Consider the following 27,782-nt stretch of genomic DNA (forward strand, 5'->3'; position numbering starts at 1 on the left):
GGACACATAGGCGGAAGTGGCGCTTCGGCGCCGGCAAAGCGAGCACCTAGCGTGAAGGTGGCGTCCGCGGTGGGAAGTGCAGCAGTAGGCAAAGAGGAGGAGAAGCTGGAGGTGATAGCAGCGGACCTTGGGACGGGGAGACGCCTTGTTTGGCTGGCGCCTCGCAGGCTGGGGTCATCTTTCCAGGTGACACGCCGGCTGTGGAGTGGACGTGCCGCGGGCCTTTCTCCTTGTTTGGGACCCAGAACCCCTCTCCCCAGAGAAACTTGATACTGCCCGTCTTCCTCATACACAGTGAGCGTGCGTGGCGAGAGAATGAGGTCGGGATTGTGATGACGGGTAACTTCCTTTTTCCAAGAACGGTAACTGGTAGCGTGTTTTCTCGGAAGGCGCATCCGCTGCTCCTCGCCCCCTTCCCGCACTCTGGCTGGAGAGAACTCCCTCGGGCCTGGGTCAGTGGGCTCGCAGGCACGGGGACACGTACAGGGCGTGCGGGTGGGGAGTCTTTTAGACTACAGTCGGGCCTGTGGAGAAGGGTCAGTCTCCTAGTGTCCCCGAGGCTGCGTTTCAGTTAAGAGCTACTTCCGGGTTCTGCGTTAAATAGGGTACTCGGCTGTTCACTTGATTTGCAGTGTGATTGTTCTTGCCAGGTTATTAAATTCATGTCATAAACTTCCACTAGAAGTTATGCCGATTCCTACAGTCTTTGCAGCTTAATTCTCTCCCCCACCATTTTATTTTTCTTTTAAATATTGAAAGAAGGCGGGGTGATTTGATGTGCTAAGAGAGTTTTTTTAGTGTTGGACATATTCATTTCTTCTACAGTAGGATCTCGTGTGTTGAGAATTGATTTTTGGATAAACATTTTCTAAGTGAACTGGAATACTTTGGGACTTGGAACAGAGGGAGACAGTAGCATTTGAAAATAATTTAGATAAGTGTTATTTGTACTTAATTTCTTAATATATATATATATTAAATCCTAAATTTAACTTTACCCCTTAGGGGAAAAAAAAAGAGTAGCCTTCAAAAATTAGCACACGGTTTCTTGAACTTTGTGTAATAAAGTATGTACAAAGAACTGAAACAGAATCTTGTTTTTCTCTGTTTTATAATTATACCCTGTAGGTCATGATTAATATTTAGAGTCCAGTTAATCTAGATATAATGGCAAGATTCTTGTATTGAGTGTGACAAATTACAGAATCAAGCTTTTTTTCAGGATTCTGTAATTCAGTGTGTATGATCACACTGAAATGACAATTTCCTCATATTCTGCCCTTTTATAGTGGGAGACTTTTATTCTAAAGGCTTGAAAAGACTAGATTAAGAAACTATCTGAAATAGTTTTGACTTCAGTAAGTCATTGTAAATTACCATCATCACCAGTTATTTATAATTTTTAAATTTCACTATGTACTAGAAATGCTACCTTTTATTCAATTTTAACAGTTATTTTTATTGTCAAGTAACTAAAGTTAAATATCTGTGTTGACTTTAGGAAGAGGCCTCAGGCGGTGATTCAAAGCCATGGGTTTTTTTATACTTAGTTTCAAGGGTCACTATAAACTTCTAAAGCAAAGCAAAATGTGGATCATTTAACTTGAAAACTAATTTGATTTTTATGCTTGAGGTTTTTTGTGTGTTTTTTTCCCTGCACCACGAGGACATTTGCCGAATTTCTTTGGATGTTGGTTAATATCATTAGTGGCTGAAATGGAAGGGATAGGGCAAACGTTTATTGGGTATCAGTTTAGTGTCTTCCTTCTTCAGCACATGATCTGACCAGTGATATTCTGATTAATAAAACTGCATTTGAAATGCAAGGTCTTAAGGAGCAGGCTTTCTGGTGCTGTTGGCTCAAGTAGGCAGAGGAATGAATTGATTTCCATGTTCATTTTAGATGCTTTGTGGGAAATTTCAGTAGAGAGGTCAGTATGTTGGCACAGATGTCCAAGAAGTGACAGTGAGGGAGGGGTTTAACTACATGTCTGGCACAGATCTGTGGCTCATAAGATTGTCAGTAGGTGTTAGAAGTGGCAAAGAATTGGGAAGAAGAGGAATACTTTTGATCAAATTGTGCTTACTAGTGCAAGGGAGTCCTTTAATGTGTTATACTTTTGTTATGTGCTAGAACTTCATATGAGGATGACATTATCTCTTCCTTTAAGCATTTCATAAACTTGTAAGAGAAGCAGACATAAGAACAAAAAAAGTTATACAATTATGATTTAAGTATTTATAAAAATACATATAAAGTGCTGTGAGAGTTCAGAGGATCAACCAGTTTGTAATTCATGGGTCCTTAATCAGAAGTGCACCTTGATCAGAATTCATGTTGAGCGGTATGAAAGATGTATCAGAAAAGGAGAAGAGGTTATAAACAGGCTAATCTAGTAATCTAGGCAAGAGAAAACGGTTGCTTGACGTTAGGGTCAGGAACAGATTGTAGATACATAGATGTAGAGTCAACAGAAATCTTAGCAAAATATAGAATGTGAGGAAAAGGAAGGAATCTAACATAACTTCCAATTTTTAGCTTGATATCATTAAGTGGGATTGGGACTATAGGAAGAAGTGCAGATTTGTTTAGAGAGGAAAAGAATGAATTAAGCTCTGGGCACTTTTAAAATGAGGTGCCAATGGAGCTCCTGAGTAGAGGTATCAAGAAAGAACTTTGGAATATAGAGCCGCATCTCAGGAGAGAAGTCTGAGTTGGAAATCCAGATTCAAATTTCCAGCTGCACATCAAAGGAGTGAATCTGCTTCAGCAGACCATTAGCACCCTAGTAATATTTCTAAAAAGTTTAATAATGATAGCTAACATTTATGGAGTGGGTGTCTTACTATACGCCAGGCACTTTTGCGTTATTTCATTTAGTCCTAACAAAAATCCTATGATAGGCACTTTTTTTTTTCACCCCTCTTTTAAAGAGACAGAACCTGAAGTTCAGAAAGGTTAAGTAATTTGCGCAAAGGCTCCTCCGCTGACAAGTCGCAAAGCCGGGTCTTGAGCTTAGATCTGTCAAAATCCAAAGGATATGGGGAAGGCACCATGCCATACTGCTTCCTCATACTATCAGGTATAATTTCATTGAGTCATTGCAATATGCCAGGCATTTTGCTAAATTACAAACATCCCACCAGAAGGTGATTTGAGGAGAAATTATTTCATACCAATAAAATCCAGAAACAGAGGTCTTCTAGAAATTTTATTTATTCTCTCTCATTTCTCTCTCTCTCTCTCTCTCTCTCTCTCTCTCTCTCTCTCTCTCTCTCTCTCTTTCTCTCTCTCTCTCTCTTTCTCTCTCTCTCTTTTCCTCTCTCAGTAAATATATAATCATTATTTTTACTTTCCTCCCATCCTCTGTTTTCTATAAGATTTTTAGTTTTGCCCACAAGTTTGCCACCCCCACAGTACATTTTAAAAATCATATTTAGGTAGAGGATGAGGGATTGCAAGCTGAGGTGAAAGGCATCCAGGAGAATGGTCAGTTTATTTGTTTTATCTGAATATTGGGTGCAGAGTAGGCCAGATACCAAAAATGCAAAGACAAATAAGATTTGAGTCTTGCCTTTCCAGTTCCGTTCTCTCCTAACGGGGAATTATGGACAGTGTCACAAAGGATGGAACATTGCAGCTCATCTTCAAATCCTGACCCAGAGAAAGAGGACATCAGGCTGAAAGAACATCATGAACAAAAGGCAAGGATATGAAAGTCCATGGTGTGTTTAATAGTCCATTGTGAGCAGTTTAAGACTTGATTGAAAGAAGCAGAGGGAGAGGAAGCTTAATATCCTATGTGGGGCCAGATTTATTTGAGTGGTACTCTATATCCATGCCTACACATAAGGAAAGTAGTTCAGTTTTTTTTTTCTTCTACATTCAAGATCATTTAAAGTAGGTTTATAAAGAAAGTCAAATCTCAAGGGTATCCTACAAGAGGGCTTAAAAGTCTTATTCAGAGATGACCGTAAAACAGTGTGGGAAGCAAGAACAATATATAAAGAAAAACAGGTAAAGGAAAAGAAATACAGTAAAACTTCTTAAAGTTACACACTTTCTGTTTGAAGTATGGCAGTTACCCTACAAAACAAGTACTCTTTGATGGCCGAGTATTGTTAGTGACAAGTTGTATTCAAAGCTTTGGCCCCAAATTTAAATTACTGATTGGGACCTACTTAATCTCTAAATTAGCCACTTCAAGTGACCAGGAAAAGATGATCCTAGTTCTTACTCTTTTAAACCATCATATGACAGTTTCTTTAAAAAGATTTCCAGAGGAGCATTCACTATCAAAATTATACTTATCCTTTTCCCTCAACTAAACTCTAAATTTTAGTTCCCACTGGGATGTAACAGATTTTTTTTGTAGGAAGATAACAAACTTTTCTTAAGTTTGTTCTATTCTTTAATTTTTATAATTCTTCACTCTTCAACCTTTACGTGGAATTCATTTTTCAGTTTATAGAAATCCAAAGAGAAAACAAGTCATCTATGGAGCCTTCATTATTTTTTTTTTTAATACAGGCTAACAAAAAATGTTGTTTTCCAGTTTTTCACAATTCCAAAGACTGTTTTCTTTTGTTTTTAAACAGCTTTATTGAGGTATAATTGATATACCAAAAAAACTGCACATGTTTAATATATACAATTGATGAGTTTGGACATATCCATACACCTGTGGTACCATCACCAGACTCAAGGTAATAAACATATCTATCACCTCCAAACGTTTCTTTGTGTACCGTGTGTGTGTGTGTGTGTGTGTGTGTGTGTGTGTGTGTGAGAGAGAGAGAGAGATTAAGAGCACTTCACATGAGATCAACTCGCTTAACAAATTAGTAAGCACACAGCACCGTGTTGTTAACTGTGGTGCCATGTTGTACAGCAGATCTCGAGAACTTACTCATCTTGTGTAACTGAAATTTTATTATACCCATTAAACAACAGCCCCCCCAAAGACTTTTCAGATTAAAATGATTTTCTCCAACGGAAAAAAAAGCATTTTCTTTTTATCTAAGAGATACTATTATTAAAGCATATTATCCTTGTGATAGTCTCTGGTAAATCTAGCTTTTTAAATAACTTAAAAATTGTTTGACTTGATTTTAAAATGTCATTAGCAAATATATTTTACAATTGTCTTAGTATTTTAAAGGAGTATCAGTTCTTTACTCTTCTACAATTAAAGATTGACATTCATGTTGAATATGTTATGCATAAACTATCATGGGCTTTAAAAATTATATCCTTACTACATATAAAAACATGAAGGCTTGTTTATTCCTTTGATGAAATAAATGCAAGGTTAGCTGTTTTGTTGCTGTGGAAATGAGAATGCTACGTATGTAATTTAATGATGTATTGGTTTTTACCGGGTTAAGATCAATTGTTTGGAGAGTCAACATACTGTTTTTAATTGGTTGGACACTTGACTAGGGGAATTAAGATATTAATATCCAGAGAGAAGGAGACTTACCTGTATAATTTTTAAAGTGTGATTTAAAATATTTGGAGCATAATGCTTTATGCTTCAAATGTTTTGCTTAAATTCCTTATTTCCTTCTTTAGGACTTAGCAAGCAGAAGAAAGACTGACAAAAGGAAAAGAAACCAACAAAGACAACTTTGGAAGCACTGAATGCAGCGAAATAAGAACAATGGATCTCAAGTTCAACAACTCCAGGAAATATATTTCTATAAGTGTCCCATCCAAAACCCAAACAATGTCACCACACATCAAGTCAATAGATGACATTGTAGTTCTTGGCATAAATCTCAGCAGATTTAACAAACTTACACAATTTTTCATATGTGTTGCTGGAGTTTTTGTATTTTACCTCATTTATGGATATTTACAGGTAAAAAACATTTATTTGTTAATGTCAGTTATAAAAATTAAGGTCAGTAGGTCAGTAAGGGTACTTACTAGTAGTTTTGTTCAAGATTTTTTTTTTTGGATACTAGTTTATTCACAAGTTTGAGTTTTTCAATATAGTAGTAGAAAAGGGCTTAAAAGTAACGCTGAAAATGGGTCAAAATTTCAGAGTTAGGTATTTCAAGTGAGGTAAAGGGAGTAGAAACAACCTTTAAAAATTTATGAGAAAATTTGAAATATATTTTAACAAAATGCAGGTAATAATTGCAAATGTATTTGTTTTTAAGAGAATGATTCAAGTAGCAATTGGTATTTTGGAACATAATTCCCCAATAATAATGAATGATATCACAAAATCCATATTCCAGTTCATTCTTGATTCTTCGAACTTAACAACAGGCCATTATTGCAAAAGCATATCAGGATGTTTTATAGTTTTCTAAGAGTATCTAATTCCGTAATAATTGAATCATTCCTTTTTGAAGAATCTATTGTGTTTTCATTCTTGTTGGTTTCTTCTAATCAAACTGCTAGAACCTAATTTTTCTGTGATTTTTTTTTTTCACCTGTGCAAAACATTTCTAACATTGCCACAATTTGTCTGGTATTTGCATTGCATTGTGGCGTAGTGTGGTGTACACTTGACCAGAAGCAATTTCCTGACCTTCAAAGACATGGGCTTGCTGGGAGGATCTAGGCTAGCGTAAAGTGTTTAAATGGACTAATATTAACGGTCAGTTCATTAGTATTTTCAGCCAGTACCAATTTGCTTTTGTAGGCAACTCTCTAACTTGAGAGAACCTTTTATAATTCAAGAAAAGGAAAGTGATATGTTTTCTTAAAACAATATATTTCTGATATTCTGTGGCATTAATCAGTGAGCTTAATCAGTGTGCTCTTTTCCATGTCTTACAGAGATGAAATACAAATGTTGGTATAAATAAAGGTGATTTGTGACTATTTCTTAGCTTATAAAAATGCTATGAAGAGTATTAGTGTAAAACAAAAACATGAATTAAAAATCTTAGTTATAATAACTGATTTTCCAAATAGAAGATGATATAAAAATTCAGATACCACAATGAAAAATAGTAAATTTTGTCAAATAAAGATTGGAATTTCTTGCTGGAAAACATTTTTTTCCTCCTTCAAAATGTCATTGTTACCAAGTAGCTTGGGAGCAAAGTTAGCCATTGCAAAGGAAGATGAATTGGAGATTTACGGTACCGATTTTGTTAATTTGTTTTCTATTCGATTATCAGATTTTAATTGTAACTAATGTGTGCAAAGTTTCTTTTAAAATTAAACCACTGATAATTATGTTTGTAACATCACTGTCACTTTGTGAAAAGTGACATTGCTACCAACTTAACATACAATGCATATTATAAAATAGTTTAAAGAAAATAGAGTTTTATAATAAAATTATATATATACAGAGGGTGCCAAAAAATGTATACACATTTTAAGAAAAGAAAATCTGTTTTAAAATTACGCTGATGGTAACCACTTTTAGCACCGCTTGTAATTGCAGAAATCAAACGTGACTTGTATTCATCTTTTGTTACCTGTATATATTATTAAAATTTTAATACAGTTTTTCCCTTTCTTAAAATGTGTATACATTTTTGGGGCACCCTCTGTATATATGTCAAAGTACTTAATAAAGGTTTTTTCATGTTTTACGGTTAAACCAGGAAAATCCTAAATACTTTTCAGCCTTACTTGAACATGAAATTTAAATTGGGGAAATTAACACAATATCTTACATTTATAAAATCTAGTTCAGAGTCTATTTAGAGGCTATATTTAGGGTTTCTTTGAAAAGAAATGTATACATAAATCTCATCCTTTTAAACTTTATTTAAAATACAGTTGAAATATATATATGAAAGTTTAATTTTTTTTAAACTAAGCCAGATAACTTTATTAGAATACCTCTTAATGACTTCTTAAGAATGTTGTCAGCAATTAATGTATTACTTCATGGTTTAACATTATATTTAGGCAAAGTAACCATTTCCTCTACAAGGAGAAGTTTTATATAATCTGTGGCACAAGTATTCCAAAAATAGCATTATTGATTTGAACTGATTATAGTCCTATAGAAAAACAGGCCTGAGATAATGATAGACTTCTGATGAAATATGCTTTTTGAATAATAAATGAGTTCTTGAATCAGCTACCTTTATCATTGTTTTGGGCAACTCTTTCAATTTTGAGGAAAGCATAGAATAATGCTGCTTCATAGCTATCCCTCCTCTATTTTTTTCCTTGATTTTCATACCTGGAATATCTATTATTAGTTCTTTGGAAAGTCCTCCTAATTACTCTAATTTTACCTCTGTGAACTCTTGTAATTTGAGTGTTTCTTTAAATGTTGTGTTTATAGGAATTTATTGCGGGGAAATTTGCTTCTTGAAATTAACAGTATTCATGTATCTTTTGACAGGAATTAATATTTTCAATGGAGGGTTTTAAGCCCTATGGCTGGTACCTTACTTTAGTGCAGTTTGCATTTTACTCTATATTTGGCCTTATAGAGCTTCAGCTTATTCAGGACAAAAGGAGAAGGTATGTGTTTGTTTTTATTTTTTGACAGTTAAGCTCACTAGTGGTAATTAAATTTTTTGTTTTGTTTTTTGGGCATACAGAGTATATTATACATGAAATATACACTTCCCATTAATAAAACGTATCTTCTACTATCCAATAATTTTTATCAGTATAATCAACTTGTTTAAAATATTAGATATGATATTTCATTATACACTGAAAAAAGTAATCTCTAATGTTACCAAGTGTTACAAGTAGGCTCAACTTGTAGCTGATCTTGAAACAGGAGAAAGTATTCAGATGTATATATGTGTTTTTATAAATTCCACTGAAATAGAGTGATTACTGAAAGATTTACAGTGCTGCTATATCAAAGTGATTAAATGAAATATCAATACCTGTTTTTATAGCGGTTTTTTAAAATATATAGTCATGTTTTGTTTTATGGAATATATTCCACTTAACATTACCACATTTGTAATGTCCAGTAGCTAAGATTGCATTCTTAGACACTAGAGAAGGGTTACATTCCTTTTCATCAAAACTGAAGAAGCTTGTTTGACAGCATATTTTAAATTGGCCATCTGGGTTTGAGAAATACCTCGAAATATTTGGAATGGTATATAAAACAATATGCAATGAAAAACCTTATCTCTGATTATAAACAAAAAATATGATTAGGAAAAAGAACAGAGTGTTTTGGGAAATGTAAGTGTGGTTATTCTGACCTGTCAGACCCTAATATATGCGTAGTTCATGTATAAATTGGGCAGTTTAAATGTAATAAGGAGCTCTAATACTGTACTGACATTCTGTCTTCATTGGTATAAATATTGATATAATCCTTCAGTGAAAATACAAAATTTTCACAGCTATTTTTTCTTACATAAATATTTTTGATGTTTGTATGAAGGCAACTATGAAATTAAATATTTAAATTTGTATCACCAGTGTTTCTTCATGAGTATAATTTAACCTTTCAACCTATCTATCTTGCCAATAAATTGTTACAGCAGTGATATTAAAAATGTTTGAATCCGAGATATCTTCTTCATTATTTTCATGCTCTAAAATCTGTAAGACTGAGCCATAGGTGATAGAATAGGAAATAATTAAATATACCGGTATCTGTTACGACAAATACATAGGGAAGCCTGATGATTCATTACCTGTTGCAAACTGCTGGACCTATGATTGCTTCTAAAGTAAAAGAATCTAATGCTGTCTCCATTAAATGAAAAGTGGCACAAAGAAATTACACCTGCTCAACATGAGACCACTCAGCTACCCAGATGAGATGGAGATTGGGCCTCGAGCCATGTTTACCCCAACCTTTAAACCACATGACCATACATAGTTAAAGAGAACATCATTTGTGTTTGTTTAAACATAAGTGAAGGGAGACTGCACATGACTTGCTGCGTCTGTATGTGCTGTGTTGCAGTCATTTTTCCTTTTCCCAAATAAATCCTTCTTGGTAATGGAAAAAAATAAAATAAACGTAAGTGAAGGAATTTGGTACAAGAATTTATAGGTGTATAACAAATACAATTATGAATTGAAACCTTTTCATTCCAAAGCACATGAAAAACTACTTTAGAAAAAGTCTTCAAAGGTATGTTACAATGAAAATATGCCTAACCATATATTTTATTTCTGAGTATATACCCATCCCTGAATTTAAGTGGCACTGCTCTTTAGACCTTTGCTTAGTTTTTTTTTCTTTCTTCCTGTTTATATGAATACAAGTGTACTTGAAAGTACAGGATTTGGAGTCAGAAAACATGGTTTTGAGTCTTGCATAGCCTCTTACACTGTCAAGACGTCAGGGAAGTTTCTTAAATTCCGTTTTATTTTGAGGATCAAATGTAATGTGTGGTAAAGCACATTGTAAACTGTAATACCCTAAGTATACTACTAGTTATTGTTCAGCATAGATAACCTTGTAACTTTATTATTAATTACTTTGTGAGTTTTTAATAAAGGAGATCTGTCAAATTGATTTTGAAGGGGCTTTGTAAAATTAAAATTTCCCCCACCATATCTAAGGAAGTAAGCAGTTGGGCTGTTAAAAAGAAACGAGAATCCTAGAAGCAAGATGCTGAAATCTAACTTCATCAATTACCAACAGAAAGCAGAGACCCAAAGGACCGCTGGGACTTTCGTGAGATCATATAGCAAGTCGCTCTGAGAATTGAGCCATTTGAATTTAGGTTTCCTGTGTTTCGGGTTGTTTTTGTTTGTTTGTTTGTTTGTTTGTTTTCCCTACCTGTACTATGCTGCTCTTCTAATCATCATTCCTTGCAATTTTTCTGGTTTGATTTTTTTCTCTTTGGAACACTGTTGACTGTGACATATCATTGCCTAGGCAGCGATGCTGTCCTCCTTCCCTGATAACCGCACTGAGGGGTAAACCCCACAAGCAGCATAAAAATCAGTGTTTGTACACAGATGCATACAGTCATGCCAGATTATTTCCATGTGGATTTTTTTCTTTGCTTGTTTCTTTTTTATTATTATTAGTTTTAGGTGTACAAAACAATGTAATAGACATTTATCGTTTATACTCCTCACAAAGTGATGACCCCCCCTCCTACTACCCCTCTGACATCACACACAGCCATTACATTTCCATTGTCTCTATTTCTAATGCTGTACTCCACTTCTTGTGACTATATATACATATATAGTCACATATATATATATGTATATATATATCTCTTAAATTATAGTTGATGTTCATTATTATTTAGCTTCAGCTTCATGTGTATAGGCAGCTACCCCATCCCTGAAGGGGTCTCCCTAATAAGACAAGTGTCTATCTGACACCCTACAAAATCTCTACAACATTCTTGATTATATTCCCCAAACTGATTTTCGTATCCCTGTGGCAATCTTGTGGTTACTGATTGTGCTTTCTAATCCCCTCACCTTCTTCCTCATTCTCACCCCACACCCCAATCCAGCAAGCCTCAATTTTCCCTCTATCTCTAAGACTGTTTCTGATTAGTTTGTTCATTTATTCTTTTCTTTAGATTCCACATATAAGTGAGATCACATGGTATTTGTCTTTCTCTGTCTTATTTCACTTAGTGGAATGTTCTCTAGGTCCATCCATATCATTGCAAATGGTAAGATTTCATTCTTCTTTATGGCCGGGTAATACTCCATTGTATAAGTGTACCACAGTTTCTTAATCCATCATCCACCAATGGGCATTTCGGTTGTTTCCATGTCTTGGCTGTTGTGAATGGCACTGCAGTAAACATAGGGATGCATAAATTTTTTTGAATTAGTGTTTTGGATTTCTCTGGATAGATACGAGTTTTAAATGTTGACCCCTGTTTAAGTAGTAATGTAGGAAAAGGCCTCAAAATTGAAAATTGAGTGGAAATGATGCACTTTCATTGAATTTTCCCAGTAAATTATCTTGCCTTACATCTAGCCATATTAAAAATGTTAAAAGAATTTTGTTGCCTTGATTTAAACATGAACATAAATCCCAAAATGCAACTAGATCTAAGTACGAACCATAATCTAATTATGTGGGTAGTGCTTCCTGTGTTAGTCAAACCAGTGTACGAGATTATTATTTCAGACCATTAAATAGCTAGTCAAAGTGGGCATATATGCTTGCAGTGACAGCTCAAAATTCTGAAGATGCCAAATTTAAGAATCTCTTATAGGAAATCCACAAAGAACCCAAAGTAGAAGATTCGTGATCATAAGGAGAGAGTCAGAGTCATCATCTGAAAGTTGATTATTTTAACATTTTATAGAATACAGACAGAGAGGTGAATCATAAGATACTGTGGTAATAAAAATTTTGTGTAGAGTTTTAAACCACCATGTACTTTTTCTAGAGAAAGTCTGCTCAGGTTACTCCAGCAGAATAGATGGATGTATTTTCCCTAATGCTAGATGGAAAATTAGGAAACAGAACAACAATTTAGAAATTAAAAATTAGTTAAGGTGCCTTTTACCATCATAGAGATCAATATTTTTTTAAAATTCAACTTTTTTTCTAAATTTAATCAAGATAATTTTTATGTATAGCTAGAACTACTGTTAAAAAAAAACATTCATATCTTATACCTTCAGTAAGAATCTAACTTTTTCATATACTACCTTTTCACACAGTTGAGACTTCTCACTTACGATTAAGGATGAATTGTCAATTTTACCAACATTCTTTTATATAATTATACTGTTATAACTAAAAATGGTGATATTTTACCAATATTTCCAAAATATTAAACAGAAATAAATGTAATTAGACATTTACACATTTTTAAACACATAATCTAACAATAGCATGAATTGGGTCCCAAAATGAAGATTTTAAAAATTGTCTTTTACAGAATACCAGGAAAAACCTACATGATAATAGCGTTTTTAACTGTGGGTACTATGGGGCTATCAAACACTTCCTTGGGTTACCTGAACTACCCTACCCAAGTCATCTTCAAGTGCTGCAAATTGATTCCTGTTATGCTAGGAGGAGTTTTTATTCAAGGTACAGTAATGACGTATTTTCATACTGTTTGAAACCAGTAGGATATGTTACAGCATCTAGCATAGGAAAAACGTTAAACTCCGGGTCATATTTTTAATGAACATTCTAGATATTGTGACAATTCTGAGTGCTATCTTATATAAATAAGATATAAAAACGCTGATACTTCTGTGATATACCTTAGTATCTGAAATCAACAATTTGAAATCAGGTAGAATAAAAATAGTATTTTGTTTTATTCTCTTAACCTGGAATCTACTATGATTCCACAATTAATATACTCACATATTGAAGGCCTACCTCAGAAGTATCTGGAAAGCGCCTTTTTTCAACTCTTTCATTCTACCCTCAGGGCTCCACTCTTTATCTTCATTGTACAAATGATCAATTCTCATATGAAGCAGAACTGCCTGTTTACCAACTCTGCTGGCTTCTTGAATACAGGCAGAGTTAGAGATGACTCATAAGCTATTGTGGTAATAAAAATTATGTCTAGAGTTCTAAACCACCGTGTACTTTGGCCTAGAGCCCCCACCAAGATACAAGTTGTGTGGAAGCAGCAGTAAAAGAGGCGGTAGTGATAGCAATAGGCAGCAGAATAGGTTCTTGTTCATATAATTGCCATGAGGAATATTCATGTTTTCATAATCAAGTGTTTCCGTATCACTAACGTTCTTAGCCTGACTTCATTTTATGCCTTGGATGCCTTCCCAAAAAAGCCTTTTACAATGAAAATGTGTATGTCAACTAATTCATGTGTAAGTTCAGGATAAGTGCAGGAAAAAATAATAATCTCAATCCCTATTAAAAATCACATTTAATGTCATAACTGACTAGCATGTATAATATTTCCTTATAAGCCTTCCAAAAAGTTACTGTACATGGTTTCTTTATTTAAAATAAATGTGGATATTCTAAAATAAGTTAATCCTCAGCAACCTAGAAGTTATTTGATGATGGTATTTGCAAATAAAACAGTGAGATAACCTGGATAATTACTCTGCTTACTTTGTAAACTTACAAACTATAAGAAAATTCATAGCTTTATATTATTCATAAAGAAAAAGAGGCACTGATTTCCACAGACCTTTTAAATGTTCATATTTACTCACTACCACAACAGATAAAATCTGATTATCTAACTTATAAGGACATATTGGTACTCACTGGTAATTTAATTTTCAGTAGCCCTTCTGTGACTATCTCATGCCTTGACCTAAAGTATTTTTCATGTTTTTGATATTGGATATAAGCAGATTCCTGCTCAACTTGGTTAAAGACATAGATCAAAAACTATGCTAGGTGGGTATTTGCATAATAAGGTTAACTTAATGTTTTACACAGGAAAGCGTTACAATGTTGCAGATGTGTCTGCCGCAGTATGCATGAGCCTTGGTCTGATATGGTTTACCCTAGCTGATAGCACGATTGCACCAAATTTCAACCTGACAGGTAAGGAATTTTACCGCCTTCCTAGATTTTGTAGGCAGTTTGGTTTAGAGTAAGAATTTTTAGTTTCATAAGAATTTTAAATGATGGTGTGACATCTATCATTCTTATATCTAACATAAAGCTTTCAGACTTTCCAAATAAGCTGTAGTAAAAATATTACAACTCTGGAAATATAACAGTTGTTTTTTAGGACTCATGTATTTGCCCAGTCAAAATCTTTTGTCAGGTACATGATAGATCAGTTTCTTATGGGCTGAATTGGAAATATACGCATGAGTCATAGGAGAATCACAATAATTGTTTTTATTCTCTTTTTTAAAAGAAAATTGGAATTTACACATTTACTTGTCATCGTTTTAGTTAAAGACGGACAGTTATGCTGTGCTTCAGTATTAAATAGGGTGATATAAATATGGCCATAACCTTCACATGCTTAAAGTTTCTGCCATAAATAGTTTCCTCATAGTATGCCATATGGAATTTTGTAAATTAATTTTAGATTTTTCACAAGCAGTATAGGTATCATAGTATGTTTCAAAATAAATACAAATAAAAAATATGTGTTGGAATCTTTTTTTCATTTTAAAGACTGGAGAAATTGTTTACATATATATTGTTATTCTTAACTACTGAATTTTACTCATAAGATTATTTTAGTATCACATCTCCTAGCCTGACAAAAATAATTTTTAAAATATCTAAGTCTTCAAAGGAACTCTGAGAGAATAGAAAAAATATATATGTATATATCAGCAAGTACTAAGTATAGTAAGTATAATTACTTGTGAGGACACAAGTATTGTATAATGAAGAAAACCGTTTACAGCAGTTGTGCTATTCTTACCAGTTGTTAGTCAGCCTTCCTTACTAACCTTGTTAATTAACCAGGTTACATTGATAGGTTGAAGTGTAACCAGTTCAGCCTTTTGGAGCAGCCCTTTACCAACCAGAAGATCTGGTAGAACCTCTTACTCTACTTACACCTTGGGTCTTTCAGAGTGCAAGGGATCATTACTTCAGTGAGTTTTACTCCGAGAGCTTACACTTGCAGATGTTTCTAACATGGTTTACGCTTTTTAGAAACAATTGTTTTCATGTCGGCAAATCTAAAAGGAAGATTATATTTGAAAATTAGGAACTTGACTCTTCTAATTATGAAAACTCAGTTTTAGAGAACACACAGAATTTGCAGAAACATGGCTTCCAATTCTTTTTGAATCACTTAAAAAATATATAACCATGACTAAATGGCCAGGTCCCTTTGTGCTTCACTTATAAAACAGAGATAATTTGGCCTCACACAATGGTAGTGAGAAGATAGAATGAGATGATATAATGATGGATGTGGAAGTATATACGCGTGGTGGGGTTGGGGGGGGTGATGATGGTCTTCGTGATAACGATGGAAAGAGGCTTCTGTAACTTCTCACTGTAGCTTAAGTACTAACCCTTTCTGCGTTCCATGGAAATATTCTTTTTAAGAGAATTAAAACCTAACAAGACTTCATCATTAAGAAGAGTTGATGACCACTTGTCACAATCCCTGATCTATATTATCTAAAGACAATTAGATAAACTATTAAAATGGTTAAGATAGACATAAATCAAACTTTGAATGTGTAAAGGAAATATATCAGATTGACTTATTCAAATACATGTCTACCTTTTAAAACATTCCCCTAAGGATGCAATTCAGTATTTTCATAGAAGTATTTTATGCTGTTGCCATTGTTCAGAACATTTCTGGAATGACTTCCAATATAGCCTTTTCAGAGATAGGCCATTGTTTTCAGAATCTTCAATAATACCGAGTCTTTCTTTTGAGGACAGATTTGATATTTGAAACAAGTAAAAGAGCATTCAGAATCAAGTATGTGAATAAAAATGCATGATTAGGTGATACATACCTAAGTTAGATGATAAAAAGTCAAATTGAAGAATAAGTATGAAAACTTGAAAATTTTCAAGTGCAAGTATGTGTATATATATATATATTTCTGCTACCTTTGATTGCTTATACTGTGTTTCCCCAAAAATAAGACCTAGCCAGACCATCAGCTCTAATGTGTCTTTTGGAGCAAAAATTAATATAAGACCCGGTATTATATTATATTATATTATATTATATTATATTATATTATATTACATTGTATTGTATTATATTGTATTATATTATATTAAAGACCCGGTCTTATATTAAAAGAAGACTGGGTCTTACATTAATTTTTGCTCCAAAAGACGCATTAGAGCTGATGGTCTGGCTAGGTCTTACTTTCGGGGAAACACGGTACCTTTAAAAGAATGAAAAGAGAAAACGCCCTTAAATTCCATCAGACTCCCAGGTATAACCCAGGCTGCTTTTCCTTCTTTCTGTAAAGCACCATGAGTGGTGACCAGTGCCCTACACACTTGCAGTTAAGACCCTGCTTCTCAGATAGATGTGCACATCTCTGTGAGTGTGTTGATTTCTGGACTTGTTCAGGCCATTTGTACCTGTTATTATAATTATGCAGTAATGAAATATTTACATGAATTACTCAAAAATGAGTTTGAAGACAGAATTGTTTCTGTGAAAACTAAGTTAATTGACATAATTTGGTTGATAAGTCAAGAAAATCACTATTGAATTAGGTGTGAGTGAAACACCTGTAAAAATTGGGGGATAGCATAAAAATAATGGAAGGATTCTGCTCCCTGATTGTTTAAGAAGTTCCTAAGGCTTTGGTTACTTTTAAAAATAAAAATTTGGAAATCATAGAGAATGTGTGTTAAACAAAGGAGAAGGTGCAGAATTTTAGTTGGGACCCGTACTCAAGGAAAAGACCGTGGCCACTGCTTGTATGTTTATGTGTTTTAAATTAAACACTTTAATAATATAGGTAATTTTTTAAGTGATTTTTTTTCCCTCCTAGTCTGATTTTGTTAATTCACTGACTAACCACCAATCCCAATAGATCATCTAAGAATTTCTTCTATATGTGTTTAATACAGTATTCCTTTCAAACATATAATCTGGTTTAAAAGCAGAGCTATTGTTTGACATGATAGTGAAGCACAGTAATGGTGACAGCATTGATGTAGTTTATTAGTGTTAATTACTGTTTTTTCTTTTTTAATAACATCATCTAAGTGCCTGTTTTACTGGTTTTGGATAAAAATACTCGGTTTTACTGAACAAATGTGGTTTAAAATGTGCTTTTGTTTTTTAGCCCAATTAAATCTCTGATAAATCTTGATTATCATTCATATGTTTAAATAAGAGGTTGTTTTCTTCTGCCTTCTCGAAGGTGTGATCCTTATTTCCCTGGCGCTGTGTGCAGATGCGGTCATTGGAAATGTTCAAGAGAAAGCCATGAAACTGCATAATGCTTCTAACTCAGAAATGGTAAACACTTGAGTGTTTTTTTCTTCAGTCAGACTGACTCAAAAATGGTGATATACTTCATTTTATGACATTGTTATGATAAAAAGTTGCATTGCAGTTTTAAATTAGTTTATCACATTCACGAAAGGAATACATTCAAACATAGGAAGGTAAAATGTAAAAATGCTACTACCACTGTTAATAGCTTATTGTATAGTATTTGATAAATTTTTCTTCAGTGATTAATAGGTTTTTACATATTAAAAACTCCTTTGCTATATCATTTTTCTCATCTCTTTGTATTTGGTATTATTTTCCATTTAGAAGTTTGTCGTTTTTATGCGGTCCAGTTTATCTTTTCCTTTATGGCTACTGGCTATGTATTATGACCGAAAGGGGCTTTCCTGACTCAAAGGTTTAAGAATTTTACCCATGTTGTCTCCTACTTTTGTGATTTCCTCTTTTATTAAATCTTTGATCCACCCAAAACTTTTTAACAGTTTTCTTCCATATGGCTATCCACTCAACCCAGTATCATTTATTGAATAATGTACTTTTTCAGCTTACTTTAAGTGCTGTCTTTATTATTTCATATTCTAACGTAGAGTTCAGAATTGTATTCTGTTGAATCTATTTCTGCACCAGAACCATATGATGACAGCAGCTTTATCATACGTTTACCATCTGTTAGGAGTAGCCACCATTGTTCCTTTTGTTTTTCAGAATGTTACTACCAGTAGTTATTCTTGGTGTTCATATCCCCAAATAAACTAGAAATCCCATTGATAATTGAATTATAAATTAAATTAGGGAGAATGGCATCCATACCCTTGATTCTTTCAATCCAAGAATAAGGTATGACTTTCCTTTTCTTCAAGTATTCTTTTTAAAATGTCCCTTGGATTTTAAAGTTTTCTTCATATAAGTCCAGCATATTTCTTTTAAAGTTCTTGGTAGATGTTTCATCTCTTTGCCATTGTTACTGCAAATAATGCGTTTTCTTCCAACATCCCTTCCAACTGGTCAGTGTTTGTATATAGGAAAGTTGCTGTGTGTGTGTCTACATTAATGTTAGAGCCAACCACCCTGCTAGATAGACAGAATACACTGCTTAAAAGGTTATACAGGAAGGAATGGCCTTGCCTGCGGCTTTGTCAGCAGGCTGGGGATATTCTAAGGAGTCCCTGGGAGCACAGGGACGTTCATCTTGGTCAGAGTTTTCTTGATCGTCATCACCACTCCTCCTAGATAAGGTAAAGGTGAGAGGATGAAGGAAGTGTAGGCAGTTAGAAAGCTAATGTAATGCAGTGGTTATGGCCATAGGCTCTGGTCTAAGATGGTTTCAGTTCACATCCTAGCTTTCCTAGTGCTCTTATTCGGGGAAAAGGACTTAATGTCTCTATTTTCAGTTTCTTTATCTGCAAATTGGGAAATGATGATTAAAAGTACCTATATCATCAGTTGGTTGTGAGAAATCAGTGGAATAATCCATGTAGAGCTTTATTAGCACAGCACCTGACACATAGCAGGTACTTAAGTTTGATTCTGACGCTAATTGTGCTTAGGAGTATAATAAACTGGGACAGAAAGATTAGTAAGAAAATTGGAACATTAAAAAATAGATACGCCATATACTGCTTATTTTCGTTATATTTTAATGTCTCTGCAAACTTAATGTTTGGGTTTTTTTCATGTTTAATAAGTAGCTTTAAAGTTTTTCTGTTTTGTTTTGTTTATGTATGTTTTTAGAATCCCAACATTAAAATCTGGTTTGAATTCAGTAATTAAGCCAGGCAAAAAAATGAGTAATTATGTAACCATATATGGAAAGATCAATACTGATGTGTTATGTTGTTCATAAAATAAAGTGTAGACTTATAAACAGAATCAACCATAAGTTCCAGAAAGTCAAGCCATGTTGAAACAATGATGTTATTTTAAAAGTATTTTGTTCTACAAATTTAACTGAGTGGATAAATTGAGCCACATACTGAAAATCCTTCATTTTCCACCTTTGGTTTGATAGCACTTTTCCACTTTATTTTTATCTACTCTAGGTTTTGTATTCGTATTCAATCGGTTTTGTGTATATTTTATTCGGATTGACATGCACTAATGGATTAGCCCCTGCAGTAACATTTTGTTCAAAGGTAAACACTAAAACATTTTAAAAAATAAACATCTTCCATTAAATGTTTTTCTCTATATTTCTAATTCCCTTTGCTCAAAAAGACTATTTTATGTAATTTGATATCTCCTTTATATGCAGATCAGAAATTATTTCAGAAATGAAATGATTTATATTTAAATTTATTTTATCCTTGCTCTACCCTCTAAGTTAATTTTTAAGCCACTCGTGGTGTGAAAGTTGTGGATTTTAAATTTCATCATTATTTTTCCATTAAATCACAACTAAATAAGAATCTTTGCTTGACTGCGTTGTTGAATGGCTTATTATTGCTCAAGAAGTTGATTAAAATCTGTGGTTTTATTTCATTTGTAATACCTCAGGGTTTGTTTTGCATTTTTCTAACTGGCTTTCTTGTATGTTGCAGAATCTAATTCGGACCTACGGTTATGCTTTCCTTTTTTCCCTCACTGGGTATTTTGGAATCTCCTTTGTTCTGGCTTTGATTAAAATTTTTGGTGCACTTCTTGCTGTAACAGGTAGGAATGATATACTTGCTTAGATTATGAAATAAGCATTTAAATTTCCTCTGATGCTCTTTTGTAAATGATAACGGCAGCATCTCTTCATTAGAAAGAAAATTGTCGTATTTCACCAATTTATTTCTTAGCTTATGGTATTTCTTTACAATTCTAGAGAAAAATGATGTTGGTTTTAATTTTAAAGTCAAATATATACATTTATCTAAATAGTAACTTAAATACATGAAGAGAAGTTTTTATTAAAAAGTGTAATGGGATGAATACCTTCAGAGAAAAATGCTGCCTTTATACACTTTAACTGAACATTCCAGATTTGTTGCACTTGACAGGTGTATTTTAAACAATGCTTTTTGGACCTTTATCTTGTACACTTTCTAGGACATCAACCAGATGAGCTTCTCTTTTCACTAATAATTATTATGCACATGCTCTGTTAAGGGCCTTTCCTCGCACCTTAGAGGAATGGAAGTTGTATTAGTTCTACTTTGGTGGAGTGGGGAACAGGTGAGGGGCTACAAGTGAGGCCCAGTGAGGGCAGCAGGTGACTCCCTGTGCTACCTGTATCATTGGCCAAATGAACAGCACAGATGATGAATGCTCTTGGCATCTCCCGTGTGGAGAGAGCCCAGAAGCCAGGATTGGAAGCAATGTGGCATGTCTTGAAGAGCACTGGCTTGTGACATCAGAGAGGGTGGAGCCCAGTCTCAGCTGTGACATTTAATGACGTGTGACCTGGAGAGTAAGTCTCTCCGCTTCCCTGGGCCTCACTTCTCTCTTTTGTATAGTGATGGGTTGATGGATTTGATAGTCTCCAGAATAGATCTGTAGAATTGCATCCATAATGTATACATACATTAGTCATTTACCTGATTTTAATTTTCCATGGTTTTAGGGGACTACTTATGTTAACACTACAGAGTAAATTAAACAAATGAACAAATACCTCTCCCTTCTTAGAAGTATATTTGCTTCCTAACTTTTATCTTTATTTGCTCACATATGACTGTCATTTTTATAGTTTATATCCCTAACGGTAGATAGAGGGAATTTAATTGTAGATCATTCCGTATTACTAATCTTTCAAGTCATCTCATGCAGTCAAGAAAGATTGCAAATTCATATACCCTGATTGCAAATTCATATACTTAGGGTTCCAGTTATGCTTGTAACACTATAACTGTTTAAAAAAGGTCTGATATCATTCGGTATGTGTTGAGTGAGCCCTGTGGTAAGTATAGAGAAATGTGAGAATGTGAGATGCCATTCTTCTCTTGAAGGTGCGGGCCGGTTATATTTCTCTCGTAAAAGAAACGCAGAGGTGGTAATAATAATTATAGCTAACATGTGCATAGCCCTTATTATGTACCAGCCGCCATTTTATGTATTTTACAGACGTTATTTATCTTAATCTTGAAATAATCTTATAAATTAGGCATTATTATTGTTTCGTTTTACAAAAGGTAAAGTGAGGCACAGGGAGATTAAATTTTAAGTGATTTTCCCAATAGTCAACAAGCAAATAAGTTGCAGAGTCAGAATTCCAACTGAGATAGTCTGGCTCCAGACCTGTGCTCTTAACCCACGTGCTGTGTATACTGCCTCCTGAGCTGGGGGGTGTCTCCACGCTCATTAGGAACCTAGGCTGCTTCTGTCTGCTCTGCCACCTTCATCCTCATTCCAGGCAATGGGATGGAGAGAAGGTGAAAGACGCACCTGCTCTTTCTGGAAACATCCTAGAAATCACACTCCTAGAAACAGTACTTCTGCTCACAATTTCGTTGGCCAGAACCTAGCCACATGACCACACCTAGCTGTAGGAGAGGCTGGGAGGTGTGCCATGTTAAAATAGGGGTCCTTTTACTAAACTACAAGGAAAAACAGATGTGGAGAATAAGGCTCTGACACGTGTTCCAAAACAGTCTCATTTGGTGTTCATTCATTCGGGCCATGAACATTAAATTCCGGGAATTATAGAGTCTGAGATGTAAGGACCAGGAAGACAAGGAAGTCAGGAAAAGTACTGTCTAGTGGAAGGCTAACCAGTGAGAATGCAAAGTTGGGGAAGGCTGTAATGGGAGGTACATGCACCATTCCTGTCCACCTGGGTGGGACAAGGGAAGAAGGAAGGTTTCAAGCCTTATAGCAGACTACAAGGTCATAACCTTGAAGGACAAGTAAAAGTTAATACACACATGTGAAGAGGATTGTAAAGATTACTCATCATCTTATCCAGAGATGAACACTATTCAGAAATTATGCCTTTAGATCTCTACTTTTAAAGGATAACGCTTGCTCTACCTCATCGAATCTCCTTTGGGACAGCCTTTCTTTTCTACTAAAGTAAGTCTAAGGGATGACATGCCTCCATCAAGCAATTATTACAGTTGTACTTTATCATTTATCTATTAATGACTCTGCCCCTACTACCGTGTTTCCCCGAAAATAAGACCTAGCCAGACAATCAGCTCCAATGCATCTTTTGGAGCCAAAATTAATATAAGATGTGATCTTATCTTTTATAAGACTGGGTCTTATATTAATTTTTGCTCCAAAAGATGCATTAGAGGTGATTCTCCGGCTAGGTCTTATTTTCGGGGAAACACAATAAACTATAAACTCCATAGTAGTAGTAACAATAACTTCTTGTTTGTTTTTTGCTTTCCATTGTTTCCTTTCACCTCACATAGAATCTGGCACATAGTAGACTCTGTAAATATTTGTTGAATGAATGATTTCCAAAATATTACCAAGATAGTTGGCACATACTAAACCAACCATTCTCTCTCTACAGTGACAACAGGAAGAAAAGCAATGACCATTGTACTTTCATTTATATTCTTTGCTAAGCCATTCACATTTCAGTAAGTACTTTTTAATTCAACAGGTTTTCCTCATTGTAGATACTTTGTTCTATGTTTCTTCTTAACCAGCCTTAACTCTTTATAAAGACTACTTTTCATCTTGACCCCTAATTTATTCTCTTCTGCTGTTTCAGAAATGTGTGTAATTATTTTGAAGAAATCATTTTGTACACTTAAGTTGACTAACCAGAGTCTCAGTATAAATGTGACCCTGTCTGCAATATAAGTGAATGAATGTGAGTGATGTGTTGAGATTAAGGGATTCATTCCACCTTGCCCTAGTGCAAATATATAAATTATATGTATATAATTTATTTTATTTTATTTTTTATGGAAGTGTCCAGTGACAAAAATAATACAATTTAGCAACGAGTTTGATGTCCTTCCCTCAAGGGAAAACAATCCATGGATAGGGAGTACAAGATCCGCACAAGCAGTGCATCCTCTTCCCCAGGGGTTTTGGGCAACAGTGAGATTTATAGAGCATTAGAAGAGGCAACACTGAAACTGGGCAGGATTGGCGAGGAGGTCAGGGATTTCCTTCCAAGGCTAGCCGGTCATTTTCTGGGGTTAGCTACGCTAGCTAAAGCTGAATCGGAGGACTGTGACTGCTATATATAGGTTTCCTTGACAGTGAGAAGTTTTCCCTGAAGTGCAGACTGACTTAGGTTTAGGTTTGTGACCTGGGTCTGGCCACTGGGCAATCTCCATGATGTGAGTCCTGAGATAAAGTTAATTTGTTATAAGTTTGATAAATTTTGATTATCAAAGTTTGATCAAATTGATTATCATCACTTTGATAAATTTTATCCTAACTTTATATTTTTGATATGTTTATCGTAAGTTTGAATGAATTATTTTTTTTGTGCTAATAGTACGTTATATTTGAAAAAAAAAAAAAAAAGACCTCCGAACTTCAGTAAACTTTAAGAGACATGGAAATATTTTTTTCTTGGTGCCACCTTTTTTCTCATCATCTAACCAGATTTGGGTAAATTTTAGTATCTTTTTTAAATTATCGGGTAAAAAACACCTAGCATTTCTTTGGTTGTTAAATACAATCACTTGTATTTTACATTCTTCTCCATTCCCGTACTGAGCTATCCATCTTTGCCAGATCTCTTTTCACTGTGTTTCCTTTGCAGTCTCTGTTTGCATATGTACTGTCTAATAGTGTCTCAAAATAAGGGTACTTGCAAACCAGGCTTTTCTGCCATTGTGGTTTTTCAAATATACATTTTTCCATAAATAAATAGAAAAACAAATAATGTTAGTTGTAGAAATGCAATGTTACCTTAATGAAAGTGAGGAGAGGGTGTATGTTTTTAATATCTCAGGTTCCACTGTACATACTCTGCTGCCTGTTCTGTGTGTTACTTAATGATGTATCTGAGAGATACACAGAGGCAAATCATAGCATGATTATACAAAATTATTTAACCAGCCCTCTAATTGTATAGAGTTAGGGTATTTCCAGCTATTGCTTTTATAAAAATTCGTGCAATTACTCTCCATACATAAATCATGTGAGTATATTTGCAGAATCAATTCCTAGAGATAGAATTGCTGGGGAAATGAGTGCTTTGTAAATTTCAACACTTTCAAAAATACATGTAGTTTTTTAAATTGTTGGTTTATTTGCTGCCTTTTCCTACAAAGGAGTTGAGGCAGAAAAGTATTCTGTAAGTTGCACCCTAATTATTTAGTTAGTGGCTTTTTGTGAAAGACTTTACTGTTTTCTTTATTGTCTGGAATGTGTTGGAAATTAGCATCATTTAAACTTATGTTGGTTAGGAATTGAGAAGATTCAAACCTAGAAATGATCAATGTATAAACTTAAAGGTAACCACAAGCTAAATTTCTATCCTTGTATTATTTGTTTTCTATAAATTAGTTTCTGTATGTGGTAAGTATACAGTATAGTACTCTTTGCCAATTCACCTTTCTCAGGAAGTGCCCCTTTTTGTCTCTGTATGTTCTACCCAACTGGGATAACTAGTTGGATTGCTGTGTCTAATCTGATTTAAAATTGCTGTTTTTATTTTAATGCTATTATTGTAGGCTTCCAGTAGTAAAATTTCAATTTATTGTATAATTTTTGTGAACTCATCACCAAATTCTGTGGTTAATAAAAAATTTTACCTTAATATTAATCCTTGTTTTCCCATATTGCTTTCTCTTAGGTACATATGGTCTGGTTTGTTAGTTGTCCTTGGTATATTTCTCAATGTTTACAGCAAAAATATGGATAAAATAAGACTACCATCACTATGTGATCTGATAAACAAAACACTAGAAGCAAGAAAGTCACGGACGTTGGCACAGACTGTATAGGCAGTGATTCATGCGGTTTAACATAGAATTCCAAGGAATAATCATCAATTAATTGCCTTTCCAAAGGGATTATTATAAAAACCAAAGGATCTGAAGGCAGGCTCTCCGTTTGCGCCTGGACTGCATATAAAGTCAGCCCTTTTCTTCCGAGCTCTTGTTGGACTGTGTGGCTTCTGAAGCAGTCAAGACAGCAGCATCTGTCACACCTTAGAATAAAATGCCAATATGAAGGACTGTTATTCTTCGCAGTTTATTGAGAATTTCACTGGAAATGGATTGGACCATGTTGCAAGACTAATTAGATATCAAAGAAAATATCAAAGAAATTGATATATAATAGCAGATTGTTTTCATTCCATTTTGGTGGTGTTATTTAAATTGATTCTCTGTTATAAGAGTGAACTGATGATTTAAAGTCTAGAGAGAATTACTTCATTATAAATAAAAATTATTCTGTGATTTTTTTTTTTTTAAAGAATGTTGATATAATTTTTTTATCCAAGAGGGAAGTGAAGGGTGGAGAAAGGCTTTACATAAACTTTAAAACTCAGGCTTTTCTCTGCTAATTTAACAATATTCTTTAGAGAAAACGTGCTTTAAGTTTTCTGTAAAATACAGACAATATGGTAAAAGAAGTCGTCATACTGCCTCCTGTAAGTATGTAGCACAAGAAAAATTTGCTACTATTCGGCAAAGTGCTAAAAGATTTAATCATTTGGATTTTCTAATTGAAGGAAAAATAATTGATGTCTAATATAAAATAATAAAATTGTCATCTTTTTTCTCATAAAAGTGGAATTTAATTTAGCAGGTTGAAGATGAAATAGGATAAATTTTTAAAATATAAGTAGATATGGCAAATGTGTACAGTATATTGTTTGCACAGTTTTGGATCTAAATTCATAAAGATTTTGGCCCTTATTTTTTAGCAGTGAGTTTTAGAATTGCTTCTACTGTATTTTAAAAATCTTATTAATCTTCATTTTCAGTGTAAGTAATGTTGGTTAAAATAGCTCAGGATCTGTGCTATTGGCAGTGTCACTATATTTTGTCAATAGAATATCCTTGGAATATTTCATCTCGATTCTTAAAATTCCATTGTATTCTGATGGTGACTTTAGCCTGTTATATGCATATGTGGGTACAACAGAGCCCGTGATAATTTAAGGGTCTAACATAAGGAATTCTGACTGATTTTCATTTGTTATATATTAAAATACCGTGCATTTTCCCCCCAAATGATAATTAATCACTTTTAAGTTTTCATATTTTAAAATGAAAGGAATCTTAATTTTTACTTCAGTATGCTGCCTTAATCTCTAAAACAGTAAGGATTTGTGCTTTAAAAAAAAGTCAATTTTCCCACATCCTTGAAAAAATGTTATAATTAACTAATCAGGGCATCATTTTATCCCCCACTATGTTTTAGTATTTTACTTCCATGCCTATTACAAACTCCTCATCACACCCCACCGCCAATTTAAACAGTTTAGCACTGTTTAAAAATCAGTTTTCCAACTTAACCCTTTATACTCCATTTCCTTTTTTTACCTGCCATCAGATGGAGATAAACTTCACTTATTTATATCCATGGAGTCATTTTAATGAACAGTCTGAAATATATCTATAACAAAGGAAATCAACATTTGAATGTGTTTGTGCCAGATTTTAAATATGAACTTTTGTTAATATTATGTCATCCCAACAACCAAAATAAGTAATAACAAGGGGATTAAAAATAATAACTGCAGTTGCCAATATTTAAGTGCTTGTTTGGTGTCAGGCGCTATTGTAAGTGCTTTATGAGCAGTAACTTATTTAATCCTCACAACATCTCTATGAGGGTATTGTTATCCTATGAGGGTAAGTATTATCATCCTCATTTTACAGATGAGAAAGCTGAGGCCAGAGGGATTAAGTGACATGCCTAACCTAACATAGCTCGAAAAGGCCGGAGCTGTCTGTCAAGCAGTCTGGTTTGACTCCATGCCCTTAACCACTGTGTTGCCTCTCTGTGGAGATGTGATTATTCTTCTTCTCATTTTCACCAATGCAGAGTTGAGGACCAGGGTAAGTACTTCCTAGCTCATAATCACATAACTGCTAAGGGTCTGACGTGGGTTTCAAGTTCTGTCATACTCCAAAGCA

General features: G+C 34.1%; 1 protein-coding gene across 11 annotated transcripts; it reads left to right on the forward strand.

Annotated features, from left to right (window-relative positions):
• SLC35B3 (solute carrier family 35 member B3) lies at positions 1–27,392 on the forward strand. Of its 11 annotated transcripts, none has more exons than XM_074335246.2 (12): positions 1–452; positions 3,584–3,705; positions 4,600–4,707; positions 5,576–5,864; positions 8,334–8,455; positions 12,799–12,953; positions 14,298–14,405; positions 17,693–17,790; positions 19,827–19,919; positions 20,325–20,436; positions 23,231–23,300; positions 25,484–27,392. In XM_074335246.2, the coding sequence occupies exons 4-12, from the start codon at positions 5,664–5,666 to the stop codon at positions 25,632–25,634; spliced, it is 1,110 nt and encodes a 369-aa protein (XP_074191347.1). In that variant the 5' UTR covers positions 1–452; positions 3,584–3,705; positions 4,600–4,707; positions 5,576–5,663; the 3' UTR covers positions 25,635–27,392. The 11 variants fall into 11 exon arrangements, with proteins under 11 accessions (XP_074191347.1, XP_074191346.1, XP_074191348.1 ...); XM_074335245.2 differs by having other exon boundaries at positions 1–339; XM_074335247.2 differs by having other exon boundaries at positions 1–320.
• The last annotated feature ends 390 nt before the right edge of the window (positions 27,393–27,782 follow it).

Source organism: Rhinolophus sinicus, chromosome 14 (assembly GCF_057876585.1).
Source record: "Rhinolophus sinicus isolate RSI-liver-muscle chromosome 14, RSI-T2T, whole genome shotgun sequence".
In the NCBI taxonomy this organism is placed as follows: Eukaryota; Metazoa; Chordata; class Mammalia; order Chiroptera; family Rhinolophidae; genus Rhinolophus; species Rhinolophus sinicus.

Excerpts from the sequence above, each read along its gene's own strand:
- SLC35B3 (XM_074335246.2), top strand. The coding sequence starts at position 5,664 with ATGGATCTCAAGTTCAACAACTCCAGGAAATATATTTCTATAAGTGTC. Across the intron at positions 12,954-14,297 it reads AGGAGGAGTTTTTATTCAAG|GAAAGCGTTACAATGTTGCA; the intron begins GTACAGTAATGA and ends TGTTTTACACAG. Across the intron at positions 17,791-19,826 it reads ATGCTTCTAACTCAGAAATG|GTTTTGTATTCGTATTCAAT; the intron begins GTAAACACTTGA and ends TATCTACTCTAG.